At 32.1% G+C, this 12734-nt stretch overlaps 1 protein-coding gene across 13 annotated transcripts in view; it reads left to right on the top strand.

Annotated features, from left to right (window-relative positions):
- Positions 1 to 12734, top strand: part of LOC148608739 (rho family-interacting cell polarization regulator 2-like) — a 67120-nt gene that overhangs the window by 27889 nt on the left and 26497 nt on the right. For 7 of the 13 annotated variants that reach the window (XM_088595632.1, XM_088595625.1, XM_088595627.1 and 4 more), the window contains 2 exons: positions 5585 to 5942; positions 12533 to 12611. In XM_088595632.1, the coding sequence (XP_088451758.1) occupies positions 5596 to 5942; positions 12533 to 12611 (426 nt within the window). In that variant the 5' untranslated portion in view covers positions 5585 to 5595. Of the gene's footprint in view, positions 1 to 769; positions 902 to 1262; positions 2166 to 5584; positions 5943 to 12532; positions 12612 to 12734 lie in introns of those variants that run through there. The other 6 variants (XM_088595631.1, XM_088595636.1, XM_088595633.1 and 3 more) reach the window with 6 other exon arrangements.

Here is a 12734-nt window from a genome sequence, read left to right as displayed (position 1 = left end):
TATATATGATTGTTTAAAATGCATTTAGCTTGACCCGTTGGATTTTTAAAATTTCATGAGAAGTGAAAATTGAAATTGACTTTTTGTGCATTAAGCTCTGTCACAAAGCCATTTATTGTGCTCCTAGTATATCTATGTCTTATTTCCAACTTTAACAAGAACTTAGTTTCTTTTTACTTGTTTAGAGAATTCCTTCCTTACTTATCTACAATGGGTATGTCATACTGTATAAGAGATTTCTTTTTCTTGGTGATTTGGTTTTGGCTATATTCCTATTAGATGTGAGGACACAAAAATATTTGAATGTAGGAAATTTTAACCCTCCTCCCCCCCCCCCCCATAAAAAAGTTATTTCTCCATTAGGGTATATATGGTAGATTCCACAATGTTGAAAATTACATAATTGGAATATAAAATTACCTATTTTTACTACAAAACAGTAAAATTTTTAATCCTTGATAACTATTTATATGATGTGTCATGTCAAAGCACCCATCCTTCTTTTAAGACTAATTTTTCTTCATCTATGGTTTTTTAAATGAAACTTCAAAATTTGGACTATTCTATTCACATACAACCTCTTCAAATTAAGAGAGGAATGTTTTTTTCTTTTGCTGTTTCAGTGTTAATATACACAAGACATGTAAGTCAAATATTACATTATAAATTGTAGATACATGTATAAATATTGAAAGTTGTATATACTGATAAGTGCCCTCTTGAACCTTGAGGTCATTGTAAGCTCGAGAAAATAGACAAGTTATTTATGTGTACGGAAATATCTATCATCTTGATTTTATACCAGTTGTCCATCTTTATTTTGTGAATCTAAGAAAATTTGTGCTGTAGTATTAGTGAGAACAAACTTTCACAGGATTTTTGGTGCTTCTTTCAGAATGAGGTGAACAAATTCTGTTATTATATAATATACAGAACATTCTGTGATGTGTCTGTTAGGCTTCCTTTTTTATTTTACTATCAAATATATATATATAGCTTCCAATGGTTAACAGTAACATTTTCATTACAGTACTAGCGTTGTAAAAGACTTATTTTAATATAAATGCCATGTGCAATGAAAATACTTTTGGTTGAAATACTTTATCAAACAATCACCTAGATCAAAAGTTTCATAAAATTATTTTAAATTTCTCTTTCATAAATCTGTAGTCAAAAATAGAATTCTAATCTGAAAGATACAACAATGATTTATCTCCCTTTATCTGCACCTATCCCAGTCATTCCTATGTGTAAATCAGAGATAATTAGCCCAATTGTACCATCCCTATCTTTTTGAAGCAATTGCTCATGTTTATTTAAATTGTCATAGTTTACAAAATGTCAATATGTGTCGTAAATTGTAAACATGCCGCATGTTTCCTTACGTGGAAGATCAATAACTCCACCAAATTGAGGTCAGTACAATGTGATGTTAGAATGATCCACTGTAATTGATTCAGATGCAAAGTCATGAGGGGGAAAGACTTACAAACGTCATTTCTCTATTTATATCATTTTAATTTACGTTAATTTTGCATACAATTGGATTCTATTGTCTAATAGTATCATGACAAATATTTGTGTTAGTATTATTGATGTAGACATTCTTGATGGGAGGATCTTCCTCGTATAAAGTGTATGGAAATTGGAATTATGAATAATTTATAGAATAACTGGATTTATGTGGTTTGTAGAATCAAATTACTACTTATTATTTTAATAAACTTCAACAAATATCAGTTAGAAAAGGAAACAATACAACTGGATAATTAAATTCTTAATTGAAATTTTCATTTTAAATAGAAAACATAAATGTTGATAAGCTTTCTTACACCTTCAACAAACTGGTACAATATCAATAGAAAGTATGTAATGAAACCATACGTAGATGAAAATATCTTTCTCCAGGAGGATGTCGGAAATGTACATGTTTCATCACTGACCTTAACTGTAAGTTTTACAGTGATGTAGTCAATTATAGTTATTATCGTGGGGTGAAATTGTTGACTTGAAAATTACTGTGATTATGTGTGATTATAATGAGATTATTGTGAAAATGTTTTTATAGCAGAATTTAAGGAGATAAAATACAATATATCAAAGGATTTAGTCAAATATTTACCTGAAGAAGATGAAAGAGATGTAAATGATTTATGATCGTAAAGGTGAGTTTAGGGGAAAAAGTGATAAATATAATTCACCTTCATAAAAAGGGATGTAAGAAATTTGTTATCATAAAGTCTTAAAGTCTTAAGAGAATATCTGGAAGGATTGATTTAACAAAAGATGTGAATTAGTCACAAAGGATTGTTTCTGATTTTACATGGAATGTTTCATTCCTTGATTTCCATACCCATTCTATTTACATCCTAGCCATTGGATGCATCAGACTGACACCCAAATTTGACCTTTTTCTCCTATATCCAAATAAATGTAAGCAGTAACAAACTTCAAGAATTTCTGTCTTACTAACTGAATTTTTGGCTGACATGTCTGTTGGTCAGAAGGTATTTCATGACGAATGACGGCAGCATCAGAACTTTCTGGGTGTTTGTCTTTATTCTAGGTATGGTTATATGTTCCTATCCTTAATGATACCATCCTAGGTAGTAACTTGTTGAACTTTACACTGATGTGACCTTTTCCTTGCCCTTTCTCAACTCTTTCTAGTAGGTTTAGTGTAGTCAGATATTTTACAAGGAAGGACACTAACTGTCTTATAGGGGTCAAGTGGTCTGTTAAAACAAAGAACACCTTGATAAAAAGCACAGGACTCAAAGGTAAAGAAACAAAGCTGTGAAGTTAAGTACATTTATAGTAAATTATAGTAAGTCAACAGGAATTATCATTTGATCATAATTTTTTAGTACCAGTCCACATGAAATTCAGACACTTGCCAATGGTAAAGTGATTCATGATGAAGATAAAACCCACCAAACAAACGATGCTTTTTCAGTCTATATATGCAATACTTTCACATAACAACAATCTTTTCTGCATTCAGATCTGCACTTTTTAGAAAATCATACATTCATCTCCTACTAAAATCAACCAAATGAAGCTACATCAAGAATGATAACTCTTCCAAAGTGTAAAGTTCATGTACAATCTATATAAATGATATCTCAATTGTGCAACAATCGAATGACTGGTTTTATGTGATCAGTAACTGTTTCTGAACAAGAAATAAAACTGAATTTGGTGGGTTTTTGACATGCATGAAGCACGTCCTGTCTGATTTTTATAAAAAATGCTACTTAATTAGTTTTACATAAAACATTTAATGAATGACTTAACCATGGATCTGTGATTTAAATAATCTGGCTAATTTGTAAAGTGCTATGTATTGCACGAACCTAATTTCCATTAGATATATTACATGTATTAGCATTAGTTGTAAAAGGAAATTTCAAGCTGCCAACATAATATGTTATAAAAAGCTAATTGTACCATTAAAACAACTGGAGTATTGAAGACAGTCATTTATACATGTATCTGATGATTGCTTAACAGGCATGAAGGAGATGTACTGAGTATAATGGGAGATTGCCAGTATGCAATGTTTAATATAGTCAAAAATGTGTTATTTCAATTAATATATGGTAGTGGATGAAATGTATAGTTTTATCTGCAGAGTAATCATAACTGTAGAAATTATATACTGAAGACTAATGAGGGTATCCTTCATCTCTGGTGTATATCTAGGTAGACCGGTAGATACATTTGTAGTAGCACCTGTCCTTTGATGTTAACCTGTAAATACCTTGATTAATAACACATTAATAACCTATTGGTAATAAATATGGACAGGTTTACCATTCCTCATAAATCATGATTTTGATCAGTGGTCAATGGTTTTACTGGAAAAAAGGGGGGCTTGATTAGTAATAGGAATAGGTCCTGTACACTATAATTAGAAACTATATTATCAGAATAGAATAACAGTCCCTCCATTAGTTGGCTCCATATACAATCTCAATGGCTATAATCTAGTCTGATGTCTACACCACATTGCAAAAAATTCTTTTTGCCTCCCTGATATATAATTGTATTGTACCCTTGTCTCAATATCTGCTAAGTGCTAATTGGGATTACACCATTTATATTCTGTACAGCTGGTCTATGATCAATGACTTTCCTGTCAGGAATGTGCTCCATGACCGGGGACTTTCTTGTATGGAGTGTGCTTCATGATCAAGGACTTTCCTGTATAGACTGTGCTCCATGACCAAGGAATTTCCTGTCTGGATTGTGCTTCATGACCAATGATCTACTGGTTTGGAGTAAGCTCCATGACCAAGGAATTTCCTAAACTGGGGTATATACACTGTATCATTCTTTCCCAACAATACTCCATCTGCTTTAAATGCTTTCCTGTGATTATTAATTCATTTTGAAAATAATTTCTGCTTTTGTCTATTTTAAGGTATTGTAAAGTAATTTCTAATATAAAGATCCCCAAACAGCTGTTAATGGTTAGTAACCATTAAAACAAGTAATTAATACCTGGATAATAATATTTCCTTCCAGACATTTTATGCATTGTCTGTGGTCAGTTGATTGATTTTTAATTGAATTGATTGATTTGTCTCAGGTGAAAACACACCTGGACATGTTTTTGTATGTAAGAGGATGTTTTTGATCATGCTTTTTATCACATGAACACAATTGGGTGGATTAAGATAAGTCAATTGTGAAATTTTTTCTGGATTATCAGTAATTTGCTGGATTTCTGCCTAAAACAGGTATGGCTTTTTCTGAGTATTTTTACATTTAAAAAAAATAGACATGTTTTATTTTGTTCTGTTAAACAATTTTTAATCAGTGTGATTTTAGCACTATTTTGGCACTGGTAGATGGAGAAACTATTAACTCCAATAAGAAAGTAGAATGTTACCCAGAGAAATAGTTAAGTTTTCTTCTATAAAACATGAAATAAAAACATCCCAGAACACCTGGACTAAATGAAACTAAGCTAATAAAAATTTAATTAAAATATTCTAAAATAAATGTCACGACTAAATCATAACATTCCCCTCTACATGTTGTATTAAGACTAAAATCATTTTTAAACATTGTTATAGATAGAGTATGAATGAATTTGTTCAACATAGGTTTAATCTACCCAATATCTATGTATTTACTATTTAAGACACAATTCATTTTTTAGGTGTTTCCCTAACATGTACTTGTTGGTCAGAAGGTAGAACACACTACTAGTATGTGTGGTTTTTCCTTTTATGATGAACTACATTGAATATAGGCTCTCTGATCTTAATTAGTGATTAGGATTAGAGGGGACTATGTGCTATTTATCACATTCCAGCTGAAACTGTCCCATTAAAAATATATTTTTTTACAAAGAGTGTTAAAGAATGGTCACTTGAAATTCTAAATGTAATTTCTTTAAAACCGTCCATCCTCAAAAATTAATCCAATCACTAGGCCCTGGTGTGTGTGTAAACCTCAATGTTTTTATCTATATAATTAGTGTATGGTTACTACCATTGATGAGACTAACACACTATCATGACTTTTGGACTTTTAAGAACATCATGCTAAAGATTTGTTTTCTCTATTTCAGATCCAATCTTGATGACTCGTAAGGATCCAAGTCAGATATACCATAATGTACAAGTACCCTTGGAGAACCACAGGGTTGTTTCCCAGACCCTAGTGGACCCTCATCACATCCATCACCAGGTGTTAGTTAATAGGAGTCATTCCTTTGCTGGCATGGCTAATAGATCAAGTCAGATTATGGAATCCCCCTCTGGAACCCCAGTTCTAGGAGCTACTTTCCGTAGCAGGACTCAACGTAAATTGCCACAGTCCCCAAAACCTGTGTCTTCTGGGCACTATAAAAAGTCCCCTAAAGTGCCAAAGTTTCCACGTCCCAATTGGGCTGTGCTGATGTTTGAAAGTGTGAAGAAAGGGATAAGGTATTTAGAGATTAAACTATTGAAGATGTACTATTACAGACACTATACATGTACTTTATATACAATTATTACACATATAGACAATATTTCATACACTGTAGTACAGTATATTTTATTTTTAGCTCACCTGGCCATGGGCCATGTGAGGTGAGCTATTGCCATCACTTGGCATCAGTCGTCTTCTTCGTTAACAATTTTTCAAATCTCTTCTCCTCATTTTAATCCATTAAGCTGTGTTGGAGTTATTGTCCTTTTTCAACATTTCTTTGCTATTTTTAATGTTATTTCTTTCAAAAATCTTCTCCTCTGACACTACTTGACCAATTGGAACCAAACTTGATATGAATGTTCCTTGGGGTAGTGTGCATAGAATTATTGTGGGGATTTTCAATTGGTAGAAAAACATGGCTGCTGTTACTAAAATAGAACAAAGGAGTCAGACAGTAGTTTTTTGTATATATCTCCAAAACCGTTAGGTTTAGCAAAATTATTTCTGAAGCTGAAATGACCCATATTATAAAGCCTTCAAAATTCTTCAGGGATCAAAGTTGCCAGGTGACTCCTTGTAAGAGTTATTGCCCTTGAATGATGAAAAATGACGTTTTTTCTTTTAAACAGTTTTCAGCCAATATCTTGAAAACTATAATAGATAGAAAGAAACTTTCTATCGCTGAAATGATCCTTATGATAGTCCTACCAAAGTCTTCTTTAGTCAAAATTGTTGGACACGTCCTTGTTAAATTTATTGATTTATTTCCCTTGATAGACAAGCTTTAACAGGGTGAGCAAATCAGGCTCCTGGGAGCCTCATGTTTCTTCAAAACTGTTAGGTTTAGCCAAATTCTTTCAATGGCTGAAATGACCCTTATTATAAGGCCTTCTGGCGACTTTTTGTAAGAGTTATTGCCCTTGAAAGATGAAAAATGACGTTTTTTTCGTTTTTTGTTTTTTATAGTTTTCAGCCATTATCTTGAAAACTATGATAGATAGAAAGAAACTTTCAATAGCTGAAATGATCCATATGACATGTCCTACCAATGTCTTTTTGAGTCAAAATTGTTGGACAACTCCTTGTTAAATTTACTGCCCTTGAAAGACAAACTTTAACCTGGTGAGTGATTTAGGCTCCCAGGAGCCTCTTGTTTTTAATCTAAATATGATTTCACTATTTACAATGTACTAATAGTCTGCCTTAAATAAGCATTGAGTACAGGAAGTCATAGATTTGATCCTAGCCACTTAAAGATTGGTAGCTGATGCTTTTTTGCCAAGCAGCCTATCAGAGATAGAGTTAAACTGTCCAAGTCGGGTAACAGGTGTCCTTTTGAGCTGTTGCTTCTGTGAGCTAGCACATAAAAAAATCACCTTCAGTACTTCAGACAGGGTCTGTTCCATTGATCAAATATTCTTGTCCTGAATGCATGAAATATCTACCATATGATGTTACACCACTATTAATCAATCAATCAAGCTCCAAATAATTATATGTAGAACTTCAAGTTACCTTGTACATCATACTACTTGAAGATCGTCTGTAAAAAACCAAAATCACTATCAGATCTGTTTGACTGGCTTTACATGGAAGTCTACTATTTCTGTATATCATACACTGTTACATTCAGCATACTAATTAGGGCCTCATATATCATCGTTGTCATGGTAATTCATTAATTCTAAACTTAATGCTTTACATTAAAATCAAAGATTTGTTGGAGCATATTGCAAATACAATCATCATGTTCTCACATGGATCTTATTTGTGTCCAATAATATGTCTGATTTGTTTATAGAATGAATCAGGCACATTTATAGACAGACAAATGTTAATTGCTTAACCAATCTTTAATGTGCTTATTTTTACCTTGTTTTACAATTTTGGGTTTCAAGTAAGGGGGCTTGTTACAATCCCTGGATACCCGGACTGTAATGTAAGGATGAGACATGATTGTTGCTTGTGTAAAATGTTGTACGAGCTGTTTAAAATTTCTGGTAAAATCAAATTACTTTACAGAATGCCACCCTTTTTCAGATATTACACAGATAATCAGTGCTTCTGTGTGTCAATACAATGTTTTGACTTATAAAATTGAAATCTGTGCTGTTACTTTCCCTTGGCAAGTAAACCCCATAGGTATGACCATCTGTCAACACATTTTTTCTGACTAATTGATAAATTGAATGCTCTAACATGCAGGTTTGGAGGAAAAATTAAAGCATTCAAATTATTGACCTTATTAGGCTAGATTTAAATGAATGGGAGGATATGACATTCCTCTGATGACCTTGAGGCTGTTTAAGGTTAGATGTGATCTACCTTTTCGATTAACATCCAGATTAACAACACCAGAGACTAGCCAAGGGCTAGTTCAAAGGTCATCCTTAATGGATATATACCATTTTAAGTATTGGTAAACAAATTTAGGCCAAGGCAAAAAGAAATCATCTTGTTCAGAAGGTCAGAGAGTAATCAAGGGAACCAAGATTTGAGCAGAAATCAAAAAAATATATTTCAAGAATAAAGTCTACTGTTACATGGTGAAAGTAGACACAAACAACGAAGAACATGAAGTAACCAAAACATGTACGAAAAAACAAAAGTAAATGAGCAACCTGGACTCCACTAAATACTGGAAGCATGGACCAGGTGCACTGCTTCTCAAAGTAAAAAAAAAACCAAAATGATCTGAACATTAATCTGGTTTGATTGTAATTTTCCTGTACTGGGTGTGATCTTAATTTTGTTTCCCAACTTAAAGTGACTCAAGTAATTCAATAACCTTGGAAAATTGTCATGGTCACTTATGAACAAAAACATTTTTCTTGGCCTTAATGTAGCAGCTATTTAGCTTTAAGCCTAACCAATCAAATGAGGTCACATGCTGTCTATTTATGTATCAAGCTTAACTACCATTAAATATAGATGAAATTGTATGATTTCACTAATAGTAGTACAATTCTCATGGTATTTAATATGGAAAATAATCAATGAAAATAAAGTTTTTGATTCATTAGCCGCACCAGAAATGCACTTCCTTTTCTAACCTACGATAAGTACGAAACCACAATAAACAAAGATATACATGGTAAATAGAATCAGATGAATGAGTATCTGATTCACTTCAATCATAATATGTCATGGTATAGAACAAACTTATATACCATCTTATTATGATAAAACACTAGTTTGTTGCTGTTCAAGTATTCAAACAAAATGTTGATTTATCAAATTACTTTTAATGCTGTAGAAAAAGTAGAAGCATAATGGGTGTTGGTCCATCTGTCTGTTCTCTTATTTGTCTTTGTATACATGTTGCAGGGTTCAGAGAGACATTGTTCAGAGAGACATTGTTCAGAGAGACATTGTTCAGAGAACATTGTTCAGAGAACATTGTGATTGAGCAAATCATTAGCTTTTCTAATAGTTTAGTCATCTTTTGTCTGTTTCTCTGAAGTTTATGTCCCTGTCTTTTGACAGATTCATTATGTCATATCATTGTTTTTTTTTGTTTTGTTTTGTTTTTTTTTTTTTTTTAGAATATTTGCTTAATTCGGTTGAAGCTCCATTACAATTTGAAAAATTTTCCATGTATTTTGTTTTTGAGTTCTGTGACCACATAAAAAGGGGTAGGCTTTAGTGCAGTTAATTTTTTCCAACTTCCACAGTTATGCCTAGCCCTAACTAATCCTTTCTCTGTTTGTAACTGACCTGAACCTTAAGTGAAATGCTAATGTACTAAAACTATCTAATGTAACACCCATTAAGGCAACATACATATACCTATAAAAATTACTATTAAAAGTAGAAAATAAATGTTGACTTCAAATTAGTGTCATTGAAAGTTTAAATCCTTGTATCTAACAGGACATTTAGATGTAGATATCAATCTACAATTCTTTAACAATGACATCACACCTCAGGGGCATCAAGTATTTATAAGTGTTAATTGTGTCTTCTGAAGACAAACTGGTGTGAAATAGAATTGTGTCATAGCTAAAGCCCAGGAAAGATTGTTTTGTTTATAACAAGTAAATATTGTGGTTTCTAAATTTAGAAAAAAATCCCCCCAGTAATAAAATACATCTAACTTGACTCATTATAATGGACACGAGATGACAAGTACTGAGTTCAAAAACTAACATAGAAAGAAATAGAATTAATGGTTAAATGGGAGCTGGTTGAATCTGATTTAATTCAACAAAAAATATGCCAAGTTTTCTTCCATTTACTTACAGGAATTATAGAGTTTTTTATGGGAGTTTTGAGGGGGGCTTATTTGGACAAAAAATTTCTGACTTTAATTGTTTTTCACCAAGCATAAACTTGTTTTGAATAGTTTTTACTATCATTTTGCTCCATTCTATGCAAATGACTTGTAAAAGGTCTGTACACAGGATTTTTGAAAAGGGGCTGCTAACTTAAAAGGCCAGGGTTTTCCCTCCAAAATCTCAACTTTAATAGTCACAGTTGAATCAAAATGAAGACTTGTTGAAGGTTTTTTGAAATAGGAGGGGGGGGGGTTTGCACCCCTTGCAATTTCCACCCTGTTACGTATGGGCCTGTATAACTACAACATCAACCAATTTTGTTAGCTATGGATGTGAACGTACTGTTTTGTACTGGTATACTGATTTAGGATTAATAAACTTGGACATGAAATATGAACGTATTTACTACATTTGTATCGACATCTAATTCCAGAAATAAAACAAACATTGACGAGGGCCATAAAAAACTATAAATTATATGCTGTTGTTGTAGTTTACATCTTACTGTGAACAACCCATGAAACTTCATAACCTGGCTCATAACAGAATGGACATGTCTTGTGCTATTGCATATAAATTTCTCTCATTTGCATGTTAGATTTATTTTCTGACGTCTTGTTCAAGGTGTATGACAAAAGTTAGGTGTATTTTATATGTCAATAACTTGCCATACAAAGAAACTAACTATAAAATGCATGTCTATGAATATGTTAGGACATTCAAGAATGTCTGATGCTGTTGTACTCCTAAAGAATCTGATCGAAATTTATACAAACAACTCCCTAGAATGTTGTCATCAGATTTTGATTGCAGAGATTTTGAAGGTCATTTACTCTTTAAAAGTCATAATGGTCTCTTGAGATGTGAACTTTTCAGACAAACAAAAATCTAAAATATCTTAAAATTTTTGGAAGTTACCAGAAAAATGGCTCTTTAGAATTTTTTCTTACATCTCTGAGTATGTTGCACTTTAGCATAATGTACTCTACAGAAAAAAAATATAAATAGCACTGTATTAGGTTTTGTGAATAAACATGGACAGATTCCCATTGTAAAAAACCATGGACAGATTTGCATAGTAAATAACTATGGCAACAGATTCTCATTGTAAATAACCATGGCAACAATTATTCCATTGTACATAACCATAGCAACAGATTCCCATCATCACTTTTGAATAAACCATAAAGTTTCATACTATATCAGGAGTAGATAAATGGTCAGTGATTGGGATTAGAGACGTGTCATTAAAATGGCCAATTCTCAAAACTTTAATCCTATTCACTGAACTTCCTTATAAACATGATTCAGTATGCTAACCAGTTATAAAATTGATCCATTAAGATGATACATCAGTAATATTTACTTGATTAGACAATTTAACTTCCCTGACATGTCATTGTTTTACCTAATGACCATAGTTTCTGTATTGTAGGAAGAATTAGAATATTGTGATGTCATTATTTAAAATCAATAAAATTAAGGTGTATTCCCTTTACTAGCTAAATATTAAATCTAATTTGGTCTAAAGATAAAATTATAGAAATGATGAAGTATTACTTTATTGATGTATATACACATAGATATTGTATGTTTTACTACTTTCAAAATAGACTTTCTAGCTTTTATAATGGGATGGAATTCAGTCTTCAGTAAATGCTTATAACAATATCAAAGACCACAGATCCATCTTATTATATTTAATTATAATTTACTACATTGTAGAGAAATTTTGCTTGGTTGAATAATAGTCCATTTCAGTGGCTATAAGTAGCCCTATTTGTGGACTGTGTATTAACTGTCTCTCTTCATTGTCTAAAGTACATTTCCTGATGATTGTTTAATAAAGAGATAATTCACAGAGACTCCATTTTATCATTGTTTTACTATGAACTGTCTATTTATGTTGCCATAGATTTTGATTTCCCTATGTGTTGCATGTAATGTGATCATAGTGGAGCAACATTCTACTCTGACATTGAAAATAAAATCACTACCCCTGTGGTCTAAAGAATTTTGAAGCATTTTATTTTAGAACATGGGAATATCTATAATGCTCCCATGATTTAATAAACAGTTGTAGTTTATTCTGGTAGATAAATGTCATGATTAATGGCTTAGATCTATTGCCTAAGTCTAGTAAAGCAAACCTTATAAACTATTACTATGGAAATATTTATGTAATAAGCCATTGGTATAAAACTTGATGTATAAATTTAACATTTGTCTTTGCGCAATGCATCAATGTAGGGGTTTATCACTGACTTTAAGGGTTTGTCTGATCAATGTCCATGTTTATAAAGGTCTTCATCATTAATTTTCAGAGAATTTATAGAAGCAACAAAAGATGATATAGACCAGTTATGTGCCCGAGGCGTAGAACAAGTCTCATCTACTGCTCAGGTTTGTATTAATGAGATATATGGTGATCATGGTCATGTGATATACATATTGCTAAACTATCAGAACAAAGCAGCTACTACTTGCAACTTTTCCTTTTGAATTTCAAAACCAAAAGGCTAAAAA

The sequence above is a fragment of the Perna viridis genome, chromosome 8, assembly GCF_037379345.1.
Source record: "Perna viridis isolate PV_CMFRI_1.1 ecotype Kerala chromosome 8, ASM3737934v1, whole genome shotgun sequence".
NCBI lineage: Eukaryota > Metazoa > Mollusca > Bivalvia > Mytilida > Mytilidae > Perna > Perna viridis.
Note: the sequence above shows the minus strand (reverse complement) of the source record. Positions and strands in the feature narration are given on the sequence as shown.